The sequence below is a fragment of the Elgaria multicarinata genome, chromosome 7 (assembly GCF_023053635.1).
Source record: "Elgaria multicarinata webbii isolate HBS135686 ecotype San Diego chromosome 7, rElgMul1.1.pri, whole genome shotgun sequence".
In the NCBI taxonomy this organism is placed as follows: domain Eukaryota; kingdom Metazoa; phylum Chordata; class Lepidosauria; order Squamata; family Anguidae; genus Elgaria; species Elgaria multicarinata.
The window spans coordinates 3,790,548-3,816,516 of record NC_086177.1 but is presented as its reverse complement, the minus strand read 5'-3'; the positions used below and the strand labels follow the sequence as shown (position 1 = coordinate 3,816,516).

Genomic DNA, 25,969 nt, shown 5'->3' with positions numbered 1-25,969 from the left:
TGTTTTCCTGAAAAAGAAATGTTCTGATTTTAATTTGCTCAATATAGAGTCCTGTCATGAAACTCATACTAACTGAGCATATAGCTCAGTCAATGAGCTGACATCCTCTTTCAGCCAAAGTGAGCTCAGGGTTTACCTGGTTCACAAAGCATGGTAAGCCACCATGAGTTAATTCACCTGAAGGGCTCTGAGATACCTCTAGTCACCACTTTGAAAATGCAAGCTGTGCTGGGGCATATTTGTGCCCCGCCATGGCTTACATACTTGAAATGATGGCTGGCAAGCATCTCAGAGCCCAGTGAGAGAATTAATGCATGGTGGTTCATTGTAACAGCTCCTAGGTGTATCTCAGTCACCTCTCCTATCTGTTCATATTGTGAACAGTACCTGCCATTCAGAATTTGGTGAAATTCACATTTTGCAAAGGAAAAGGATTATCTTGCCCAACCCCCACTGTCCAATGTGGCCTGTTGACATCCTAATGCCATAAATGCTACTCCATCCCTACCTCTTTCATTGTTGGCATCACAGTGGGGGGAGCTTCCAGTTTCTAACTGGCTAGTAAAAGGACATAAGAAGGAGCTGGCATTGGTACTTTTGCTTATGTTATCAGCCCAGCACTAATGTCCTCTGCAGAGAAGCAGAAGTCAGTGTTGGAGTAGTCTGAAGTTCAGAAGAATCAAAAAGGAAGAGTTTTGGATAATGACACAATCCCTCTGAAGGCAGGCACTGTTTCTCTTTGAGAAGCAAAAAGCCATCAGTAAGGTAGCTGTGGGTTTTAATTTTATCTATTGTGATGTCTGGGGACTGGAAGGGAGCACCCACTGATACCAAATAGCAAGGCAGCATTTCCCCTTTCTGAATTTCATAGAATTACTTGACACAATAAGAGTTACACTTTTCAAAAGAACATCACAACAAATCCTGGCATCCTGGTGCCCTTAAGAAGAAGGCTGACGATCTGAGCTGAAACAAGATTAATTCTGCACCTGGAAATCCAGGTGCACCTTGAGAACTCACCTTAAATTATGCTCAAAATGCAAATTTTATACCCAGAAAAGTCAAATTGTGTAAGTGGATTACATTCATAAAAATGGTCTTCTTTTGAATGCATTTGCTCTAATTTTATATCTCATTTGAATCAAATATTTGGTTATTTTCAGCTAATTTTAATCTTATTAGCATTGTTTTGTTTGTTTTTTGGCAATGCAATGCAATGATATATGGGTAAATGTAAAACCAGAACTGACTTTAAATGTAAAGAAGCATTACATGACATTTTGGGGCAATACAGGGGCATGTATCTCTGGAAAATTCAGATGTGAAACTACTACACATCTTTCAAACACAACCACACAACCACGAAGGCTAGCAATGCTGATTTTGTATGGATTCACAGGAATCTATGTCCCAGATTCCATGTCGAACTCTTTGCACATTCTCAGAGAGACCTACCATGTAGATGTAGATGTCATAGGACACAAGTCCAGGCTTTAGGCTTCCCCATCCTCACAAAGAAAGTGAGGCAGGTGGCTACTAGGAGGAGGGCTTCCTCCGCTGTGGCACCCCGGCTGTGGAATGAGCTCTCCGGAGAGGTCTGCCTGGCACCTACACTGAACTCCTTCCATTGCCAGCTGAAGACCTTTTTATTTTCTCAGTATTTTAACACCTAATTTAACTTAAATTTAAACTTTGCTGTTTTAATTCCGCATTTTAACTTAAATTTAAGTTAAGTTTAATTTCTGCATTTCTAGAAATTTCTTAATTTCTATATCAATTTCTGCTGTGTGGTTTTATCCTGGTTGTGCTTTTTATATTGTATTTTGTATTTGTGTTTTTAGACTGTTGGTTGTGTTTTATTATGCTTTCCATGGTTTTAATTTTTGTGAACTGCCCAGAGAGCTTCGGCTATTGGGAGGTATAAAATGTAATAAATAAATAAACTATGTGTAGAATCATTAGTGTGGACCAGAGTCCACATGTGTAAATGGTTATAAAAGCAGGCCCTGCTTAAAGTCCTTCTAATACAAACAAAAGCAGAGAACCCTGTTCACATTAAAGTGTATCGCCACACACACTGGGCTGTCTGTGAACTGGCCCACAAAATCATAGGAAAAGAATAGCCTTAATTCTGTGTGCACTCTCAACATTCAGATTTGTTGGCTGCTGGGAGTCCGCATCAATTCTCACAATTACTTATGAAATAGCCAATACCAATTCTACTTTCCCACTAAGGAGTCCATTGCTGAAATCCCATCACTAAATTGCACAGTAGAGAAATAACTTCCTAACCTTCCTCCTCCCCACTTATGCAAGCCAATGAGCTATTACACTTGTGCCAACTTTGAGAATTTAATCAAGGAAATGCAGCTTTCACAGATGGAATTAATCTGGCTAGAACAAGCTTCAGCAGAGGCCACATGGCACATTCTCAGTCCAGTCCAGTCCTCCCAAACACTCAGGCTGAATCACCAAATAATAGTGCCCCCCCACCCCCAAGTTAAATGAAGTTAGGCAGCTAGCAACCAAAGAGAGAGGTTCAGCTGGCACTAAGCAAAGGCATTTCCTTTTTGCCCAGGTTTCCCAGCATATTTTATAGCTCATTTTAATTATGTACTCTGCTGCATTTTATCATTTGGTCATTGCTTCTATGAATTTTAATTAAGGTATTTGTATTTGTATTTTTATATTTTATTTCATGTGTGAGCTACCATGTCAGTATTTAACTAGGGATGGCATACATGTTTTCTAGATAGATAGATAGATAGATAGATAGATAGATAGACAAAGAAACAAACCACATGTGAACAGCTGAGAGGTTTGTATGATCCTCCCAGGTTACTGAGACAGTGGAGTACAGCAATCAATGTTCATGCCTCTTAACAAGACATTTAATACATAGTTCATATGATACTTTTGTAGAAGTGAACATCCTACCACCAGGTTCACAGGTGGAGAAACAGAGGCAGAGATGAGCCATAATTTGTCCAGGGCCATACAGCAAACATAGACTACTGTCAGTTGGACAGATCCAATGAGAAACATTTTAATTATCAGGGGAAACAACCCCATTAGTCCCTGTCCTGTAACGGTGGCCTCTTCAAACAATCCCTCCCAATAATGTCACCAATTCTCCCACAGCTGAGGGGAAACGTTTCTGCTTGCATCATTGACTCTTAAGTCAATGATGTATTTTAAATATGTATTTCTGGACTGCTGCTGATTTTATCCTGGTTGTGCTTTTATATTGTATTGTATATCATGTTTTTACGCTGTTAGTTTTATACTTTGAATGGTTTTATTTTTGTGAACCACCCAGGGAGCTTTGGCTATTGGACGGTAGAAAAATGCAATAAATAAATATTTTAATAAAATGTCCATGGAGAGTTAAGAGAAACTCAATCCTTTTCACAAACAAAAGCTAAGATTACTGGGATTCTGTGGACAGATTAATACAGAACTATGAGGCTCAATTCTTTGAGTCAGCCATACTCCATGAGCCAAAGCTTCCACAGAATTCACAAAATGCAGCACAATCTAATGCATATTTACTTGGGAGTATGTCCCATTGATTTCAATGAGACATGTTTTCATGAATGTATGCATAAGCTGCAATACTAAGTATATTTACTAGGAAGGCACTGAATTCAATGGTAGACACATGTTTAGGATTGGCCTATTATAAGGACGGCAACTGGCAGTCTTTGGGCTGGATCTGGCCCCTGGAGCAATTTTACTGTTTTACATGCAAGGAAAAATAAAATACTAAATACTAAAAAAAAAAAAGTCAAAAGGAACAGAGATATTTAGCATATGCCTCTTTTAGACTTCATACATAATGCCTAAATGTATATATGTATTTGTGGTGCTTGTCTGAACAGACATGCTCCATTACCACAAAGTCCTCCTTGCTAAATGTTGATGACTTTATTATGGAGCCTGGGTCCATTTGTGCAACAAAACCGTTCCAATCCCTGGGCCCCTATCTGGAGAATCAAGTGGCCCTACAAATACAGAGCTTGGCCAACCTGGGCGATTAGACTGAGATCCGAAGCGTATCTATATGGGAATAAATTCCATTGAAATTGGTCGGACTTATTTCCATTCAGCTGCATTTAGACTGGTGGTGGAACCTGTACGCTGCAGCTATCCCAGGCTAGCCTTTCTACTCTGCATAAGCAAAAACACTAGAAAGTTTGGTGAAATCAGGGACAGTGGTTCGATGGTTTCAGCTGTGGACAGTGCCTTGTACTCCTGAGCTTGTAATGTTGAGGAACCCAAAAGGGAGAGTGAAGAACTCGACCCGAGTTGCCCTGGGAACATGGCTGTAGCAGCTGCACCGTCCCTTCAGCACCATGGAAAGCTGCTTGGAGACCGGCGGGGGGAAGACGGCGGCAGAAGCACACGTCAAGCAGAGTTCCTAGACTGCGGTCCCGTCCCCCACCACTGCCCCGGGCTCTCTTTAACGGTAAAGCGCAGTTGCGGGTGGCTGCAGAACAAGTGTAGCATCGGAAGGGGGCGCGTGTTTAGAGGAAAGGGGCCGAGAACCCTGTCCTTACCGTCCTTTTGCCACTCAAAATCTCTCTCTTCTGAACTTGTTTTTCTCCCCAAGAGGAAACAGTATTGGGGATGCGTAGACTGGGACACCATAGGGACGCCCCCTCCGTGCCCCCCAACACACACAGACACACTCTGGCCAAAGCGAGCCGCAGCCCTGCCGCCCCATCCTCTCTCCCGCACCTCAATCAGCTCCCGGCTGGAGCAGAACGAACCGCAAAGAACCAAGAGCCCTGTCCCAGCGCGAGTGCGAGTAGGAAGCGGGCGCAACGCGAGGCGGTGGCCCAGACACGGTCGTGCTGCTGCTGGGAAGGGAGACGCACACCCGCCGCCCGTGTCCCTGGGACACGCGCCCTGCTCTGCCCAGGCCATCGCTCTCCTGAGCCCCGGCCCGGCCACGAACCTTGCGCAGCCCCCACTTTATCCCACTTGGTGCAGCCGCTGCCGGCACGCCTGGACGGGGCCGCGCACGCTCCCCCCACCGCCGCCCGGCCCTCCGCCTGCTGCGCTCACCGTCGCAGTTGACCAGGATGATGGCCAGCATATAGTCCTTGCCTAGCATGGCTCCGCGCGGTCGAGGGGCGAGGAGTCGCGCAGTCCCGGCAGGCAGGGAGGGAGGGAGGGCAGGCGGCAGAGACACTGTGCCACTGCCAGAGGCCGGCTCCAGAAGGCGGGGGGGGGGAGGGCTTGGCGTGCGCGGGCGGGCGGAGCAACGCGTGGAGGCGGGGCTGAGACCAGGCAGCAGGAGGAGGAGGAGGAGGAAAGAGAAGAGAAAGGCTCCGAGGAGGGCGGGGCGCCTCAAGCCGGGACGCCGGGCTCCTCGTGCAGCCCGGGCCTCCTCGAGTTCAGTGGGATCTGTATTTCCAAGGATTTGCAGCCCAAGAGCACGTGGAGCCACTGGGACACTTCCGAGTAAACATGCATAGGACCGGCTGCATCCAAGAGCCTCCACGCCTGTTGATATCTCCCAGTTTTGCACGGATGGGGCCATTTTGGTTACATAAGCAATGGCACTCATAACCTGAACCTTGGAAATATCAGAGTACAGCTCTAAAAAGAATGCCTCTTTGTGGAACAAATATTGCCTTAACACTGATATGACTGTCACAAAAATGTGCCAGCCTGCAACCCCTACTGCAGTTCAACCACTGAGCACACCTGTTCACACTTCTAGGAGGAATGGTTCTCAGAAGTGAGCAGTGTTCATAAATGGCCTATTTTGGTGTGTGTGTGTGTGTGTGTTAGTGAGAAGTTGCGTTATGACTGAGCGGCCTTCACTCTGAGGGCTTTTATCACAGCATTGCCTTGCTTTGTTCATGGAATTTTACAGGTCTGTGGGATTGAGTGTGAGTTCCAGATGACATTGTCCGCTCATAACTCTCCTGTTTTCCCACTTCTTCCATCTTTTCTCTTACCATGGAAAATCCACTAAGAAAGAAAAGACAAAATAACTGTACAAAGTAACTGTAGTGCAAGCAGCCCTCCGTCTGGAACCACCATCAGAATACATTGGGAGCCATTATGTAGATATAGCATCTAGACAATTTCAGAGAGGCCGCTGTGCCATTCTTTTACAGGGAAAAAAAGGGACGGTGTAAAAGCCAGAACTGAATGGGCCAGATCAACCTCTTTATATTAAAAAAACAAAAAATGCCAAAAACAATGGCATGTGTTAGAAATACTTGAGAACAATATTTTAGGACTAAATCCTTGCAATATTATATCAGTATTAACCCCATAACTCCCAAAACAACATCCTGAACAGAATGGATGGCCCGGAACAGCCATTTCCAAATGAGTGAAATCAACCAAACCCACCAGTCACACGTAACTCCATGGCAGAGATGCAATAAGCACCAACGCTCTGTTCAATGGGGTTTACTCAAACATAAGCATGCATCAGATTTTAGTATGACTTGGATGTAAATGCAGTTGAAATTAATGGGATTTACTCGAGTAAGGGAACAGCAGATCTCTATTTTATGAACTGGAGATGCATAGCTTCGCATGATCAAAGAAAAAGAAACTAGATCCTTCACAATTTTAAACAGGTGGACTTTTGCAATGGTGGACGATCAGGAAAAGGGTTTAAGCAGGGGGGAATTTAAAAAATCCTTAAAAATCAAGGGATGAACAGATCTTATTCAAACTTGGCATGGCTAAAGCTCATATTAAGAGCTATCACTGTGCCAAGCTTGAACACTTTAGCTTTAAAAATTACACAGATGTAAGCATTTTTGTTAATTTCCATTTAAAAAATCCTTAAAATCAAGGGATGAACAGATCTGATTCAAACTTGGCATGGCTAAAGCCCTCCTTAAGAGCTATCACCATGCCAAGTTTGATCTCTTTATCTTTAAATATTATGCAGATGTACACATTTTGCTTACCTTGGAGCAAAGGAGGGGACCTGACTACCTTTACAAAAGAAATTAGTTAAAATGATTGTTCATCTGCCCACTCTTTGAAATCAGCAAGATGAACCTTCACTCCTCCCCACCTGTAAACCTTTCCCAAGCCAAGGAGCAGCAACAGTCTCAGCCCATGCGCTCCCTCCTGCTTCCTACAAATGGCCTCCTTTCCTTGTAGTTTGTTTAATATGTTCTTTGTGGAAAGTATAGTTTGTTGTTTTACCATAATGGTGCAGTTTCAGGCTGCTGTACTATTGAATTTGGCAGAAATAAATTTTTTTTAAAAAATAAAAAGTAACTGCAGAGAAAAGGAGAACATAGGGGTGGGTGGGAGATTTCACTGGCGAAGTAGTCCTTCAGGTGAAAAGATACATGAACTGAAATAGCACAACAAGGCACAGACGTGAAAGTGTCCAGTGCTTGACTCACTAAGGAAATGGAGGGGGAAACCACGGATGAAAACAGGATAAAAAAGTAGGTGTGATGGAGCGCTCATGATCCCTGAACTTCTCAACCACAAATCACTTCTCCCACAGCCAGGTTTAATTCAGAGACAGCAGCAGAGAATAAAGAAGCAAATAAATCAGAGAGTAATTAACATATTCAATACTCCTGTTTCTAGAAATTCACCAAAAGGAACATTCTCTACAATCCAGTTCTTGTCTTCAGCATATAACAGTATTACACTTCATCTTGGTCCTTGTGCTTAATGGGGTGATTAGTGCAAGAAACCCAAGGACACCATGGTTCTGTGCCAGGGAGCATGTGAGGACTGGCACCCATCTCTCTTGCCTTGAGATAAATCAAACTCCTTGTGGTATATTCAAATGTCCAAAGTGTTGTGAGAAATGAATACTGAATCAAACAATTGGTCCACCTAGCTCCCTCCACACAAGGCTAAACTAGACAAGACACCAAATGCAATTAACAATTGTGTGATTGGCTTTTAAAAATAAATTCCATGTTTGGATGGCTTTTAAAAATAAATTCCATGTTTGGATGGGGTGTGTGTGCTACCTATCAAGATTGTGAAATGGGGGCATTAACGCTTCATCTCCTGGTGTGATCCCAGTCTGGATCTGGGCCCTGCAACTGCAATTAGCATAAAGGAGCTATTCAGTCCAAAGAGATCATTTCTCATTATGCAAATAGCAGTTATGTGGAACCCTACTAGCCCTCATGATAGATATGGATTAGCCCTAATTGTGCTAGTATAGGAGTAAATTATATCCATTGAATTCAAACAAAGAACACTGAAGAAGGAGCTGAGTTCTTTCATTGCATTAAAGATCTTTTTCTACCCCTTTGACCTAGGCTTTTTTGGCAGAACACTTATATCCCACCTCCCTCCCTGAAATTCATGATTAAGTATAATGGTCTTCCCCAAATGTTGTAAGCTGTGAATGGGAACATGTCACTACAAGCTTCATAACTGAATAGGTCCCCCCAATCCTAGTCTGATATTTTAAGCACCACACCACACCACAACTATGGGCTTCTGTAGGAAACTGTCTTTACAGATCTTCGCTCTGGATTCTGTGAAAGTTTATTAACTGTTCCATTTAGTACAATCAAAATGGTTTATTTGATTGCCTTCACTCACACAGAAGTTGCCATCCTGGGCTATTTCCCCACAATAGTTTGTGCTTAATTTTGTTCACCCAAAATTTGCTTTTCTGGCTTATTTTGCAGAATATGAACTATGGCCCTTAACAGGTATCAGAATACAGCTTTCATGGAAGTTTTGGAGGTTATTATATTTTTCCCATCTAGTAATGTGTGACTGGTGAGTTTGGTTGACTTACCTCACTTGGAAGCTGTTGTTCTGGCCTGCTTTGCACAATATGGACTATGGCCCACAATAAGTATCAGAACGTGGTTTCTAAGGATGTTTTGTGGCTTACTGCATCAGTCCCTTGATTTAGTGGGTGACTTGAATTTGTTTGAGTTGGGTCACTTGGAAGTTGCTGTTCCAGCCTGTTTTGCAAAATATGGATTATGGTCCAGAACAGGTATCGGAACATGGTTTCCTAGAGTTTTGTGGTTTATAATATCTGTCCCACTGAGTAATGTGTAAGTGGTGAGTTTGGTTGAGTTGGCTCGGTTGGAAGCTGCCGTTCCAGCCAGTTTTGCACAATATGGACTATGGCCCAGAACAAGTATTGAAATGTGGTTTTCATGGAAGTTTTGGTGCTTATTGCATCCCTGCCATGGAGTTACATGTGACTGGTGGGTTTGGTTGAATTCCCTCATTTGGAAGTGGCCATTCCGGGCCATCTATTCTGTTCCGGATGTTGTTTTGGGAGTGATGGGGTTAATAGGGATATAATATTGCATGGGTTTGAGAGCTAAAATATTGTTCTCGAGTGTTTCTAACACATGCCACTGGTTTTGGCAAATTGTTCTTTAATATAAAGGGGTCGTTCCAGCCCATTAAGTTCCGTTCTAGCTTTTACACCGTCCCGAAAAAGAACACTCTTGAAAAACTACCAGATTTATTGTGCATTAAGAAATAAATCGATTAAAATGGCTCCTCAAGGTGATGGAATTGGCGGAGATGGCGAAATTAACGGCACTAGTAAATGAAAGAACAATAGCCTCATATGTATTGGACTGGAAACGTTTTATTGAGTACATACAAGAACAGCAAAAGGATGATTTATTTGTTTGTGGGTTTTATATATAACCTGTACCTTTGCCTTTGATATATATACATTAGCTTTTATGAAATTCATACCTGGCAATATAGAAACAACGGACGTTTGCTGTCTGACATGAAGATCGCTTTAAATGAAATATAGCCTTATGTATTGTGTTTATTTTACTAGATGTATGTGTGGTGTAGTAGTTTGTAGTGTTTCTTTTTTGTTTGTGTGTGTTTTAATTTCGTTGAAACATCCCTCTGGCTTTGAAGACCCTTCCTTTAGAATCATAGAATAGCAGAGTTGGAAGGGACCTAGAAGGCCATCGAATCCAACCCTCTGCTCAATGCAGGAATCCACTTTGTTTTTATAAGAACTAGGCTGCGCTACCTGCAGATTGTTTCCTATGAGTGTTCCTCACGTTCAAAAAAAACGCCCGCGTCTCAGTAACGGAATTTCCTCCCGTCTAGGCAGGGCAAAACTGGAGGAGAGAACTATGCGGGGCTGTCAGCGAGCCGACCTCGGAACCGGAGACCCACAACAAAGATGGCGACGGCTGCAGCTCCCTCGATCTCAGCAGCATTTGGCAAAGCGGAGACGCGCCCAACCCGGCACCACGCAAACGTGACGTCAATAACCACGTGCTCTACCTGCAGCCGAGGCAGGGAAATTCCGTAGGTCGCAGGCGCTGCTGAATCCAAGGAGATATGAAAATGATAGAGTAACTCATCCCATTGTGTGTATAAGTAATTTCCGGATTTACATTCTCCACCGGAAGTAAAATCTTCCCCTATAAGTAAATTCAGAATGGTAATATAGCTGTAACGGCACCAGTGTGTTTCCCTCTAAAGAAAAGCAAAGACAGTAGTTCATGTTCTTTCGTATTTAGAACTTATTTCATATGAAAATATTAATCTTTATTATTTTAAAACATTTAAAATAAGCTTTATCAATATAGTCCGTTGTTATCCTTATATTGCAGGTGGGAGAAGCCATGGCTGGGATCGTGGCTCACGACAACCTTGCAATGTAGACCACTGCTAATATTGTAGGATAAAGGTGGAGCTGAGGCTGCTCCGGATTTCCACCCCCCAGCCCCCAAAAGCCATACCACACGCTGCGGATCAAATCCCCTCCCCCCTCAACCCCCGGCTATCTAAACCCAGCGCTTAGACGCTCCGGAATTGTGATCCCATTGACTTGCATGCCGTCGCATTTCATACCAAATAAGAGCTGGATTAAAAAGAGCGTGAGGTCCTGTCTTTTCTGCCACCTTTTGTTTAGCGCTGCATACACTGAGGGCTCCTGTATCTTTAACAGTGGCATAGAAAAGGGAATTTCAGCAGGTGTCCTTTGTATATATGGGGAACCTGGTGAAATTCCCTCTTCATCGCAACAGTTAAAGCTGCAGGAGCTATACTAGAGTGACCAGATTTAAAAGAGGGCAGGGCACCTGCAGCTTTAACTGTTGTGATGAAGAGGGAATTTCACCAGCTTCCCCATATATACAAATGACACCTGCTAAAATTCCCTTTTCAATACAATTGTTAAAGATACAGGAGCCCCGTCCTCCTTTCCATAGGGCCGCCCTAACACTGCTGCTCAGTTACAGCTACGTTAAAATACTGGATTTTCCCATTCATTTCTTTTGGGAGCTCTCACGTCAGGCTCAGGGAAAGAAAAGTGGGTGGGTGGGGAGTTCATATGAAATAACCAGAAATTCAGCCCTTTGTGTCAGTCTGTCCATGATTGAGTCAACAGCTGACTCCAAAACGGGGGTTGTACCTTGTTCTGCGCATGTGTAAATGGAAGCTGAGTAAATTTTGACGAGTAAGATGGCGGACGACAAGGTAAGGGCTGGTGGGGGGTGTTGAAGGCCCTGAGCTGGCGGCTCTGCGCGTAATTCAGCTCTCCGTCTTCTCATGGGCCTCTTCAGGCCGGAGAAGGGAGGCCTGCAGCTGCTTTGGGAACGCTTGAGGCCAGCGGGAGGGAGCACGGCGTTTGGGGGGCTTTTGTGCCACGTTACTTAGGAGTAATAGGACTTACTTGGCCGCTCTAATTTTAGCCGTGCACTGGCCAAATATAGGAAGAATATAAGCCCCATGTCGTCAGAGCCCTTGGTTAGGGTCGCAGTGATGGAGCCCCCCTGTCAAAATAATATTTATTTATTTATTACATTTCTATACCGCCCAATAGCCGGAACTCTGTGAGTGGTTCACAAAAATTAAAACCAAAGTGTAAAACAACAGTATAAAACCATAATATAAAATACAATATAAAAGCTCAACCAGATAAAAACAGCAGCAATGCAAAATTACAAATTTAAAACACCAAGTTAAAATTTATTTATAGACTGTTAAAATAGGAGAATGAAAATGTTGACAACAATTTCAAAACTGGAGTGTAAGTCTTTGATTGTGGAAGGCCTGTATTCAAACCCCTACTCAACCATAAAGTTAATAATTGGATGCCTTTGGGCCACAAGGAACATTTAAGTATTGTAATCTTTGTGGAAGATGCAAGCAAGCCCCCCTTTGGCCTTTAGACAGGAAGTGAACACTCTTGTCTTTGGGGGTGAAGCTTCTGCATGTATTTTTTACTTTGGCTTTAACTGACACTACTGTTACAATTTTGTACATTTTATGACAATTTGGTAACATATTTTATATTTGTAAGCTGCCATTTTGGTCCAAGTTGAATGATAGGATAGGTTAGAAATGGGTTAAGTAAAAACGCAAAGTTAAAAAATCTACTTGTACGTTCATATACTCCTGCTTTTGTAACTCAGGATTATATTGGGAGGTGATAAAACAAAATGTTATCTTTTCTCTGGAATATTCTAGCTGCCCAAAAATGAAATCAAAATAAGTATGTCAGTATCCTATACAGACTAGAATAGCTATCCCTATGTAACCTTTTATTTTTCTAGCGAGAACCAATGGCAGCAAGTTAGGAAAAGATTAATTAGTTCAAAGATGCAACTGTGACAGCTTTTCATAGATTTAGGTCATCACTGGTATCAAAAATCAACACTAGAAAGTTAATCCACTAGTGAATTCCATCTCCAACACTTGAACAGCATTAGACTAAATTGTCATATGCCAATGTACAGAACTCACTGGTGTTAAGTCTTGGGACAGAAAACAGAGTTAAAAAATGCCTGAAGTATCCCTCTGATGCAGCAGCATTCATTTCATTTATTATGTTTGTATATCACCCAATAATCGAAGCTCTCTGGGCAGTGCACAAAGATTAAAATCCTTAAAAGTGCAGTATTATGCATAACCATATGGCAGTGACAGACCGACTGATGGAGCACTATCCCTGGATATTAGGCATAACATTAGAATTGTGGGACTGCTTCAATGCTTAAGTCTTTGCTTTCTGTAACAAATATACTAAATGCATGTTTGCATGCAATTTGGAATATGCATTTTTTCCCCCAATGTATAGGACTCTCTGCCAAAGCTGAAAGATCTTGCTTTTTTGAAGGATCAGTTGGAAAGTTTGAAACGAAGAGTTGAAAATGAGGTACAGGCTGAAGTTGGACAGGTAAAAGAAGAGCTGCTTCATTCATATCTTTAGAATTCTGTCATAACTGTATCTGTCTCTCAAAAATCAATACTAGTTGCCTGGTTCACACATCACAATAAGCCAGAACTGCTGGGAATGCTTGCTTATTATGAATGAGCAAGTGGGGTGGTGTACATTGCTCAGTCTCTCCTACTTGGCTCTTCCTGCCAGCAGAAGCAGCTCAACAAATCAGTCAACCTCCATTCTTTCATATTATGTCCAAACCAGGATTTCCTGGCTTGTTGCTCTCCAAGCAATCCAGAATCCCAAGTCAAAAACAAACCTTGTCTTATGATTCTAGGTTGTTCAAGTAGCAAGCCAGGAATCCAAGTTTGGATGTAACACTAAACAAATAATGGACAGAGGTTTCTTGGTTTATTTAGCTGCTCCTGTTGAAGGAAGAACCAAATGAGCGATCAAACAACAAATTAAATTGTTCACAGTAAGCCAAAATTCTTAGAAATTCTAATTTACCATGACATGTGAACCAGCTCAGTTTGTTTGATAAAACCTTCCCAATAACTTATAAGAGTGTAGCATAACAATATCTCCAAGGAAGTATTTTATTTATTTAATGTGCTACATCTGGAAATGCAAAGACTGTTATGTGTTTCCTCATTTGAAGATAAGATTATACCAGCCTCAAATTATAATCCAGCATATTAGGGAAAATGGATCAACCATAAAAACTTGTATCAGTTTAAATTTTTGTTGTGTTCAGATGGCTGTTTCATCTCCCTGTTTGTACTTTTTCTACAGGAAGGTTCTTTGCTGGCCTCTCCATTTCTCAAAGGATTCCTTGCTGGGTATGTTGTAGCCAAACTCAGATCTTCAGCAGTATTGGGATTTTTGGTGGGGACTTGTACTGGGGTGTATGCCGCTCAAACCTATGCTGTTCCTAATGTTGAAAAGACTGTCAAAGACTACTTCAACTCATTTAGGAAAGGACCAGACTAGAAGATCATCCCTCATGCAGTGGTTGCACTCCAGGAAACCTCTCTTCTCATCTTAGAATTTCTAAACAATTTCAACCCTACATAAATGTCTGAATTCTCCAACACCGCCTTCAGCATTCATATTCAGTGGAAACATGTTTTATGTGGCATGAGTATGCCATTTCAGCAGGTCTGATTAGAATTTTTTCAGTCATTCTACCATTAAAGTTGCGATTGCTGCTTCAACCATGCTGGGGCTTGGATACTTTCAGAATATCAGCTTGGAGAGCTGTGGTTTTGTTTGTTTTTCTGTGTTAGCATTCTCATTCTAATGGAGTGAGGGCAGCTATTAGGTCATCATGTTTGCCTGCTTTAGACTTTGAAACCTACCACATATCCCTGCTCAGAAATCGTGACAAATGTTTCACATTTGAAATATTATTTTCCCCCTAATCGTGCATAAATATACTGACATGCGAATCTTACAGTGACTGTTGCTGTCTTCTTGCTCTGATTCATTAAATGTGTAATGTGTCTCTCCATAAAGATGATGTAGATTTTTTAAAAAATTGGAAACCCATCTTTTCTCTTCCCCTATCGAAAGAAACATGCTTTCCTTGTCTCCACCCATCACAGAAATGTTATTTGACAACACTAGTGCTATTGGCATCCTGGTCAGCCCTGCTGCTGTGGTACTTAGGAAAGTCCTGTGGGGGCTGATGCTGATCCTGTCTGTTGTTATCTATGGCTCCCATGCTCCACTCTTGACTCTTAGTAAAGAAAATGGCCAGATCCCATTCAGTGCCTCATCTGTGGTTGTTTTGATTGAGTTAACAAAGTTAGTGTCCTCCTTAGTCTGCTTGCTAATCTGGGACTGGAAACAACTAAGTATCTCTGTGTCCTGGTATCATGCTGCTCCCTTTGCACTCTCAGCATTGCTCTATGCAGCTAACAACAACTTGGTGGTTCATTTGCAGCTGTTCATGGATCCTAGTACCTACCAGGTACTTAGTAACTTAAAAATTGGCAGCACCGCTCTCCTTTTCAGCATCTTCTTGCACCAAAGACTGACTCTTCGCAAGTGGCTAGCCCTTTTCCTGCTGACAGCTGCTGGAGCATTCTATACATATGGAGGCCTACAGGACCCACAGCATGTGCCTGCCTCTGACATGCAGCTGTACATCACTCCTATTGGCCTATTGCTGATCCTTCTGTATTGTCTGATCTCAGGACTTTCAGCTGTCTATACTGAAGTTGTTTTGAAAACCCAGGATCTGCCTCTTAACCTCCAAAATTTGTTTCTTTACTTTTTTGGTGTTCTGCTAAATGGGATCATCCATCTGTCAACCAGCTCAACAGCTGTGTTCCTGGAGGGTTTCTCATTTTGGGTGCTGTTAGTTATTGTAAGCCAAGCCCTGAATGGCCTCATAATGTCTGTAGTCATGAAACACAGTACTAATATCACTAGGCTTTTTGTGATCTCCTGTTCCATAATGGTTAATGCTCTTCTCTCTGTCCATTTATTTAGTGTGCAACTCACCCCTTTTTTTTCCCTTTCTGTACTGCTGATTGGCTTGGCTGTTTACTTGTATTATGGAGTCAAATAGCTTCCATACCTCTGTCTCTTAGGAGAACTCACTGTTATCGAAGCAACTCTGCCTAATATCTGTGATCACAAAGAGATATGTGTATGTTTTATATTGATCTTCCTTTAACTTCACTTCATTTGCTTGTGAATGGCCTAAGGCAGGCTTCCCCAAGATGGTGCCTTCCAAATGTTTTTGACCTCAACTCCCATTAGCCCCAGCCAACAAGAACAATCATCATGAATACTTAGCATTGTTGGCGAAAACATCTGGAGGGCACCAGGTTGGGGAAGGCTGCCTTTGGGGATAATTTCATGTTTCAGCTCAAAAGAACCATTTTGACTGGGCTTCAGGTTAAACCTGAATAATAATAATAATAATAATAATAATAATAATAATAATAATAATAATAATACTGCCCCATAGCCAAAGCTTTCTGGGCGGTTTACAAAAGTTTAAAACAGTAAACATTAAAAACACATATTCAAAATTTAAAACCATAAAAAGTGTAAAAATACAAACAAAAACATATTAGCTAATTAAGACCAGATAAGGAAGCAGATTGCTATATTGGAGCCCACTTTCCTGTCATCATTGTGAATGATGGGCTAGAGAGTTGTGTGGTTAGGGGGAAGTGAGGAAGAGGGGTGTAGTGCATTGCCTGTGTTCTGTATAAAGCCGGTTCTACCACACAAGAGGTAAAAAATTCCATTTTCTCGTTTGCTAACAATGTTTTGTAGAACTTGTTACAATAGTAACAGGGAAGCGGGCTCCTATGTAGCGATCTTCTATTTCCTCACACCATGCTGTCTCTCTGATGATAAGGTTAGTCTGAGTCTTCAGAGGGGAGGAATTAGTTGTGCTTTCTTGATGAGCAGCACTCAAATCTTTGTCTCCCAGGCTTCCATCTCTAAGCCTGGGGGATGTGGGGAGCTCTGTATATCAGTATTTCTTTAATTTCTCAGTGTTGATTCAAAAGTGGCCCATTTGAATAAAATTAGCTACTATCCATTATCTGCAGGGAATGTGTTGCTTTTTCCATTCTCTTCCTCCAGAGCTTCTGTTCTAACCCAATGGACTGATAAATGTCACAGATGACAAAGTGCCTTTTGAAAATTATGCTTTTGCTCTTAAGTGTTGTCTGCTCCTGAAGGATTACAATGCTCCCAGCCAATTCACAGCAATTTTTCAAAACACTCCAAGAGAATCAGAGCTAGTTTTTCCCTATTGCTTTACTTTTTCCTGGAAAGGTTTAACCTTCAGTTTTGGATCTGAATTTGTAGCCTTGTCTGGTTATGCAATAATAGGTCCCAGCCATTTTAATATATATGCCTGCTTTTCCTTGCAAAGCTTAGAATTGTTTTAATCTGAATTGGGCTCCTGGACATTGGGAATACTATGCAATCCATCATTTCCTCAATTGCCAATCAACCCAATTCCATCTCAAGCTATGTTGTTCCTTCATTGTTAAAGTGTTCAGTCAGACTCTGACATTAGCATTTCTTCTGCCACCCAGTCAAGTCTTCCTGTTCCATATATTCCTGCAACAAATAATGTGATACATCTTACTCTATACTCCAGCTGCTACCAGTTCATTTGTTCAGAGGTGTTGTATGTGCCTCTTGCTGTTAGATGTCTTGGGGTGCTTCCAGACAGAGGGCTTCTAGTGTTATCAATTAGAAGGCATTGTGCAGCTGTTGTCTTTTCTTTCTTAATGAATTTTCTATGGTAACAGTAAAGACAGAAGTGGGAAAATGTGGGAGGGTCATGAGTTGGACAATGTCTGGATTCTCCATAAAATTTTGTGACTGAGGCAGTACCACAGTGCAATAAATCCTCATCTGGAAGCTCCTTGTGTTTTATCTGCAGCACTGTCATCACTTACAAACTTAACCGAATAGGATAATGACCCAATCTCTTATGCACCTTCTGTGCTAACATTGGGCAGCAGCTTAGATTAAAGCTGTGGCTACACAAGTTTTTTTGTTACAATTGGTCTTTGCAGTTCTTGCACCTCAGTGTGCAGAGGACTGTCCTATCTCTTCTAGGTCATTATTACAACGTTTTGATCAATCAGTGATGGGATTGTATCTGGATTTGTATATAGTCAAGTACAACTAGTATCAATTCAATGCACCAAATAGTGTCCAAGCTGGAATAAGAAATTAAAATTTTGTTTTCAAGGTTGTTGTTCTTTTGTTCGTTTGTTGCAAAGGAAATAATTGAAAATATTGGAATATGCAACACTACTTTGAACGCAACACTGGGTAGAAAGTATTCATCAGAACACCTTCATGTAGAGACTTTGTGGAGAGATTAGTCACACAATTCTTTCTAACCTGGACCTGTGAACCTGACCCAAGGATTCCACCATCAACTTCACAGATCAACTTAGGAAATGTTTAATTATATATATATATATATATATATATATATATATAAAACGCTTAGGTATGTTTCCGTAAAGGCTTCAGCTGATACAGGTTGCTAAGCAACAGCAACATGTAACATCAGCTGATACAGGTTGCTAAGCCCCTTGCCTGACTCCTCTGGGCTTTCCAAGGTAATCCTACCCCCTTTCTGCCTCTTTGCTCCCCCCCCCCCACGAAGGGGGCAGCTCCACGGTCTGGAGTGTGAGCGAGGCACGGCCAGGGCCCTTGGTGGCTAGGTGGGAGGCCGCTCTCCTGCTGCGAGCCGAGGTCCCAGCCTAATCTCATGCGAGCTGGGTGGGTGGGCAGCCGGCCCAAGGCTGACAGGAACCCTGGGGATAGGGGGACACCTGCTCCCCCTCCCCCCAACCTCCCTGCCCCCCAGGTCTGCCAGACGGCGCTGTATCGGCAGCCTCCAAGCAGCCCGCGCCCCCGCAATGGTATTTAATTAATAAACTTTAAGATATGCTACAACGGCGTATGTTACACCGGGTACAGCTAGTCATAGTATATTTATATACTGTGCAACTGGCAAGTGTCCTTGGGGCAGTTCAGAATAATGAGAAAACTAGTAGCAGCAAGATCCTTTTAAAGAGTAGGTAAACAGTTATAAAACACACCCACCACATGCTTAGTAGAGTAACTGTAGCTGGAGATTGTGCTTTAGGTATCTTCTAGAAACCTGTTTTCAGTTGAAACTTAAGTATGGTCTCAGCTACCTGGGTGAATGGAGTCATGCTAGATAGTGTCTCATGTCTCCAACCATTCTACTTATCCCCCTGAGTTGCATTTCTGGTGTTGTAAGGGCAGCCACCTGCTCCCATGTACTTCACCATTTTGGCAGCCCTAGGGGAAGGTTGGGCAGTATGATTGCTTGTGGTTGATAGTGGTTGCACTATTGTTTCTCTTGACCTTACAGTAGTAAAGGATAATTATAGCCCTGCAGCTAACTACCCAATCTCTTCTACTTCTTAACTTGCATTATTTACAATCTGTTAATATCCCTTGCTTGGTGAAGCCTGCACAAATTGACATAGAGCCAGAACTTCATCACAGGTGTAGAGTATCCACTGCTATTCCGACTTTGATTAGACTCATTGAAATGTATGGCACATAAGATAGTCATAACTGTCTTAAATCCCATTCATTTCAATTGGTCTATTCAAAGTATAAGTAGCATTGGCTATAAACCCTAGTTCTCACAAGAAAATTAAATGTCTAGAGTATGTGTAGGAATATATTTTTAAACTTAATTTTATTATAAAATTTCAAGGAAAAAGGGAACAGATGTGGCTACATGGATTTGAATATATTAATTTCAATGCATACATATGAAGTGTGTGCGTGTGTTCAATGAAAATAGAGGTTTCTATGAACTATACATAAACAATGAAAGCAGAGCAAATATGCATCCAAATATGAACTTGCATATACACCACCTGTTCAAACGTTGAAAGCGTTGTGAAGTCTTCACCCATTTCGTTATAAGAGGTGAGCTTCATCCTTTCAACACTGTAAGTCTTTAGCTATCAGAAGGGCACGGATAATGTATTTGCACTGGCTGTGTGTTAACATTCAGGAAGCAGGTAGAGCATTTAAAAGAGCATGTACATTAGTAAATATTGAGTGTTTCAATACCAAATGAATCCATATAATGACCTCCTCCCCAAAAAAGGCAACAACTGGGCATTGTCAAAACATGTCCTTCAAAGAAGCATGAGCTGTGTTACATCTCCAACAATTAGCCAACTTGGACAAACCCTTATTAAAGAGACGTGGCATCCAATGGACATGAAACAAAAGTTTTTGCTAAATAAGATGCAACGTGAGTTCCATAGATGAATGAATTATAGGCGGCAAGGTATCCTATTTATTCACTAATAAGTGTTTATTAAGCTGGATCATAGGTCAATTTGCCTAATCGACCTCAAAAAGTACTTCCAATAGCAAGGGCAACACTGAAGCTGTAAAAGCAGCAGGACGAAATCTGGACACTAACAAAAGTTGCATTTGCAAGTATTGACATTTAGCTGTAGTTGGCAAATCATATTTAGCCTGCAAGACAGAGAATGACAAAAGCTTATCAGCCATCAGTAGATCCAAGGTAAAAATCACCTTTATCCGTCCACGTCCACCACAAAAACATTTTTGTACCAATTTCTAAATCTGGATTTTCCCATTGTGTCAATTTAGCATGAGAAAATGGATCAAAATGTGATCAGTGTGACATTCTATGCCACAAATCTCTAACAGCCATGACTTAAGTCCCATTTATTTCAATGGGTCTACTCTAAGTAGGACTAGTATTGGATATAACGTCTAGTCCTCACAAATGGATGAAATGTCTGGACTGTGTACGAATGCATTTTAAGAAATATTTAATCATCACGGTTGTTACTTGGACTCTAGGAGAGAAGTCGTCATCTGCTGTTTGTAAGAAGGAGCCTTCCGTAACAAGCCCAAATGCAAATGCATTTCTCTCTTTTGCTGGGCAGCCATGCCTCTGCTATGACTGCTGCTTGGACGTATTCTTAAATGCTCCTAAAGCCATTTTTAATTCTTTCTTTTTTTAAACTTATGGAGGACTTAAGTATCATAGTCTAGTAGGGAAAAAAGTGTTCCATCCTTTCTTCACTCCCTTCAAGGAATGTGTCCGCAGGCTTTTATAGGACTCCTGCTAGTCAGAGATGGCAATACTGGGCTAGATGGGCAAATGGTCTAAGTGTAAGAAAGTTTCATATTTATTTCTTATTGGTCTTGATAAATCAGACCATAATGAATCATACATTCATATTTATTTATCACTTTTCTGTGTGAAGTAAATATCCAAATGGATGTCACGTCAATTATGCACAAAAGCCATGAAATACAATAAAATCAATAACAGAATACCTTAAGTGCAGAGAAAAATAAAACCACCATAAAGAAGACACAACAGGTTAATTAACCTATCCCAGCCCAACAAAATATTTTTACACAGCAGTGGAAGACTAGGAATGAAGAGGACCTGTGAACAGCATCCAAAAGGTCCATCTACATCTTCAGCAGGAGAGTCTGTGGATGTGTTGAACCGGTGCCTGGCTGCGGCAATGGACTGGATGAGGGCTAATAAACTGAAACTCAATCCAGACAAGACTGAGATGCTGTTAGTAGGTGACTCCGCTGACAGGATAGGGGGTGTTCTACCGGTTCTGGATGGGATTGCACTCACCCTAAAGGAGCAGGTTCGTAGCTTGGGGGTTCTTTTAGACCCATCATTGTCACTTGAGGGTCAGGTGACCTCAGTGGCATGGAGTGCCTTCTACAAACTCCGGTTGGTGGCCCAGCTGTGCCCCTATCCGGACAGGGATAACCTGGCTTCAGTTGTCCATGCTCTGGTAACCTCCAAGTTAGATTACTGCAATGCACTCTACATAGGGCTGCCTTTGAAGACGGTTCGGAAGCTGCAGCTCATGCAAAATGCAGCGGCCAGATTGATTTCAGGAACTAGAAGGTTCGACCATATAACACCTGCTCTGGTCCACTTGCACTGGCTGCCTGTATGTTTCCGAGCCCAATTCAAGGTGCTGGTTTTGACCTATAAAGCCTTACACGGCTTGGGACCACAATACCTGACGGCACGGCACGGCACGCCTCTCCCGCCGTGAATATACCCGGTCACTACGTTCAACATCTAAGGTCCTCTGGGTGCCTACTCCGAGAGAGGCTCAGAGTGTGGCACCAAGGGACAGGGCCTTTTCAGTGGTGGCCCCCAGACTATGGAACGATCTCCCTGATGAGGCTCACCTGGCACCAACACTGCTATCTTTCCGGCGGCAGGTTAAGACTTTCCTCTTTGCCCAGGCATATGGTGGCACATCTTAATCACCCACATGTTTAGTTTTTTAATGGTTTTTAATGCTTTGTGTGTGTATGTTTTGTGTTTTAGAATTTTTAAATTTGTATACTCGTTTTCATCTTAATTTTAGAATTTCTGTAAACCACCCAGAGAGCCCTGGCTATGGGAGCGGTATATAAGTGCAATAAATAAATAAAAGGTCCTTGTCCTATCATCTGCCTAGCCTGTGAAGCTTGGAGAAATTCAGAACAAGGCTCTCTGCTGAAGACCTAACTTGGTAGTAACTTTATATGACAGGAGGCAGTCCTTGCTCCTTTCCCCAATGCATCACCCATTCCCTCTTCCTGTGAAGCCCCCTGCCCCAACCTTTAAGGGGGAGTGGGTTATACTGGGCTGCTAGATGTGCTGTAAAGTTAAGCACTGGCCTCCAGAGACCTTTGTTTCCCCAGAATGCCTCTGGCCCTAGATGGAGCCAGAGGCATTCTTGGGAAATAAAGATGGCGGACAGCTAGAGGCCAGTGCTTCCATTTCCAATGCACTCAGCTCTGCCGGGTGTAAAAAAAGGGGGGGATTTCTGCAGAGGCTGGGGATGGTAGTGGAGTTACCTTGGGGGTGGCAAGTAAGGGGAGGAAGGAAGGGGAACAATTATAATTGTGTGAATGGATTAGTGGTGTGTGTGAGAGGTGGCGGGGAGCTTTGGGTGGAGGAGGAGTCCTGAGTCAGAAGGGGGGAATCCGCACGTCGTACCGAGATCTCTTCTAAGTGACCCCAGTGTGGCGTGAAAGCGATCGTGTAACTTGCCTTTGGAAGAGCCGACGAAGAGACGTCCTTCCCGCCGCCACCACCCACAGACCTCCTCGCCGGCAGGGACGGAGAGCTCGGGGGAAGAAGGCAGGGTGGAGAGCTTCCGTTCTCAACCCCGCCTTCTTCAGCCGAGCTCTCCTCGCCGGTCGGCAACGAGGTCTGTGGGTGGCGGCAGCGGCGGCAAAGACGTCTCTTCGTCGGCTCTTCCAAAGGCCAGTTACACGATCGCTTAGAAGTGATCTTGGTACGACGTGCGGATTCCCCCAAGGTTGGGAGAGATCCAGAGGGCGTGTGTGTTTTGGGCTAGGTGATCCCGAGAGAGAAAAGCTGTGCACATATGTTTGGGTGGTTATCCAGTTTATCTTAGAAATGGCTATTTTGTTGTGCTATGTGTGATCAAATATATAGGTTGGCATCTGGGACTCAAACCTAAACTCTGCCTCATACTCAATTTCTCATGCAAGTCATTAGTCCTTTGTGACTAATCTGCCCCCTCCTGCCCCCCCCCCCCATGGCAGCTATTTTATGGTGATACCCAAGACAGTTTCTCAAACGTCCAAATATACACACAGGCCCAAAAAACTCAAGGGCACATGCAAAAGGTATCGTGGGCCCAGGCCCCCTTGGCTTTAAAAGGCTATGGAGGAATGAAAGGGAAGAAGGCATCAGACAATCTATTGCTCACTGCATTTGGAATAAGTAAAATATTGGCATTATATGCTCCCCATGCTGGATTCAAGATAGAACTTTTGTTATTGTATTTTGTAGCAGACCCACAAAGTGTATATTATTGTAATCAAACCTGTATGCTATTGTAGTCAAATCTGCATAGATCATAGAATCATAGAATAGCAGAGTTGGAAGGGGCCTACAAGGCCATCAAGTCCAACTCCCTGCTCAATGACTTTGGCTAGTTTAAATTTCACCAAGAAAGGGTGGAGGTGACATACCATTGTTAAGCTGCTAAAAAGCACTCCTGGCCACCTATACCTCCAGGAGCAGAATGAAAATCAGGAGCGCCCCTAAGCTGTGAACCTCTTTTAGGTAGAGTGTAGCCCCATGCAGAGCTTAGACTTGGGTCAATTTAATCACTAGCCAATAGTACTTCCGTCTTATCTAGATTAAGTTTGTTAGCTCACATCAAGTCCTCCACTAATCTCAAGAACCAATTCTGAACTTCCATTGTCTCTTCAGAGGCTGATGGAAAGCAGAGAGAGTAATGTGTATTCCACACATACTGATGATACTACGGTTCTAATCTCTGAATAACCTCCATTGGGTTTCATGAAAAAACATGGAGTCAAGCTGGAACACTGTAAGGTAAAGGCCATGGGTAGAGCGGCAGTCTCTTAACATCAGCTTCTGGGACCTAGTGCTGCTCCCTCACTCCACCCCAACTCCCTGTCAGTCATATCCCAGACAGGCATTCCCTGGAAGGATACCATCGTATTGAAATGGGTAAGAATCCAAGAAAGCCATGGCCGCTGTTGCCTGGTGCAGGTTATCAGCCATGGCCACCTAGACAGTTTTCATCCCCAACCAAGATCAGAAGTAATTCAGCAAATTGGTCTCATACATAAACACCTGGAGCTGGGACCACCATGCCCTCCAACCATGCATAAAAGCATATGCCAATTTATGCCAATTTTTATGCCAGTGTTTACTCAAACCTAAATATTGCTCTGTTTTTATCTTTGCTAGTTCTGATGGAATAATTTTCATTTCTTAGATATTTTGTAACATCTTTTCCTATCATGGAATGCACACAGTCTGCTTCCTCAAACTTACTTGAGAGAAGTTGTGGTTCTTCAAGTTAACTGTTAACTTCTTTCTTTACATTTCAACACAAGGACCTGAACAATCTAAGACAGTGGACACAGGAAAGAGAAACTCGGATAAAACTATTCTGAACGTAGCTGCTTCAGCCCTGAGAGAATCAATCTCTGGTAACTTTGTGTGTCAGCAAGACCTTGGCTGCTAAACTCAATATTTTAAAAGCAGGCATAAATACAATTTTAAGCATGAGTACAAGTGATAAAACACGAATACAAGCTTAGGATAGGGAACGGCTCTCGTGGCTTTGCCTAAGGGTCAAGAAGTCTGTCTGTGTTGCTCTCTCAGTGGACCTCCATTGCTTCTGAGCTCGGAGCTGCAGGCTCTGAGCGGAGAAGGCGACCGCATCCTGGAGGGACTCCTGCAGCAGCTTTCGGTATCTCCATTCAAGGGCATCCATCTGTTCTTCAGCGTGCTTCCGATAAGCCTGGAACACCTAAAGAAGAAGTCCAAGCAGCATTTTACTATATGAGAGAGATCGTTTTACTATATGAGAGCGAGAGAGTACAAGCAACCAACAGCAAGGCTTGAAAAAGGCATATAGGATTGAACTCTCCTTAAACATGCAATATGAAATTCCCCAATCTGGTGGTTCTGCTGGAAAGCTCTCTTCATTAACTGCCACGTAAGGATATATAATATAGCAACATGTCGTAGTCCTATCAATTGAGAACTTTCGTAAATGTTATGGTAATATGTAGAGACTACTATTTTTCCTAATGGTCCCCTCCCTGTTCCAAAGAGAGGGTAGGGAGGTTGTTGTTGGGTCTTTAGGAGCTATACCAGTGGACTGCAAACTGCTGGACAAGCTGGAGCGTGTTCAGTGGAGGGCAACCAGGATGATCAGGGGTCAGGAAACAAAGCTCTATGAAGAGAGACTGAAAGAACTGGGCATGTTTAGCCTGGAGAAGAGAAGATTGAGGGGAGACATGACAGCACTCTTCAAATACTTAAAAGGTTGTCCCACAGAGGAGGGCCAGGATCTCTTCTCGATCCTCCCAGAGTGCAAGACACAGAATAACGGGCTCAAGTTACAGGAAGCCAGATTCCAGCTGGACATCAGGAAAAACTTCCTGACTGTTAGAGCAGTACGACAATGGAATCAGTGACCTAGGGAGGTTGTGGGTTCTCCCACACTAGAGGCCTTCAAGAGGCAGCTGGACAACCATCTGTCAGGGATGCTTTAGGGTGGATTCCTGCATTGAGCAGGGGGTTGGACTCGATGGCCTTGTAGGCCCCTTCCAACTCTGCTATTCTATGATTCTATGAATAGTCTGAGTACTTCAAGCAAGCTGCTAATCTGTCAGCTATATTGATCCTGATTGCAGGGTAAAATGTTTTTTTCCTCTTGAAGTGGGTCC

General features: G+C 42.8%; 3 protein-coding genes across 3 annotated transcripts in view; 2 read left to right on the top strand and 1 right to left on the bottom strand.

Annotated features, from left to right (window-relative positions):
- The window catches only part of APBB3 (amyloid beta precursor protein binding family B member 3), a 39,140-nt gene extending 33,974 nt beyond the window's left edge, over positions 1 to 5,166 (bottom strand). The window contains exon 1 of the mRNA XM_063130122.1: positions 5,071 to 5,166. Coding sequence (XP_062986192.1) covers positions 5,071 to 5,119 — 49 coding nt within the window. The 5' untranslated portion in view covers positions 5,120 to 5,166. The remainder of the gene's footprint in view (positions 1 to 5,070) is intronic.
- Positions 5,167 to 11,413: 6,247 nt separating this feature from the next.
- LOC134401309 (SLC35A4 upstream open reading frame protein) lies at positions 11,414 to 14,368 on the top strand. The gene is made up of 3 exons (XM_063130121.1): positions 11,414 to 11,460; positions 13,064 to 13,162; positions 13,943 to 14,368. Exons 1-3 carry the CDS (start codon positions 11,446 to 11,448, stop codon positions 14,138 to 14,140), a joined length of 312 nt encoding a protein of 103 aa, XP_062986191.1. The 5' UTR covers positions 11,414 to 11,445; the 3' UTR covers positions 14,141 to 14,368.
- Positions 14,369 to 14,458: 90 nt separating this feature from the next.
- On the top strand, positions 14,459 to 15,725 carry SLC35A4 (solute carrier family 35 member A4). Its single transcript, XM_063130120.1, has one exon. It carries the CDS (start codon positions 14,727 to 14,729, stop codon positions 15,723 to 15,725), a length of 999 nt encoding a protein of 332 aa, XP_062986190.1. The 5' UTR covers positions 14,459 to 14,726.
- Positions 15,726 to 25,969: the final 10,244 nt, after the last annotated feature.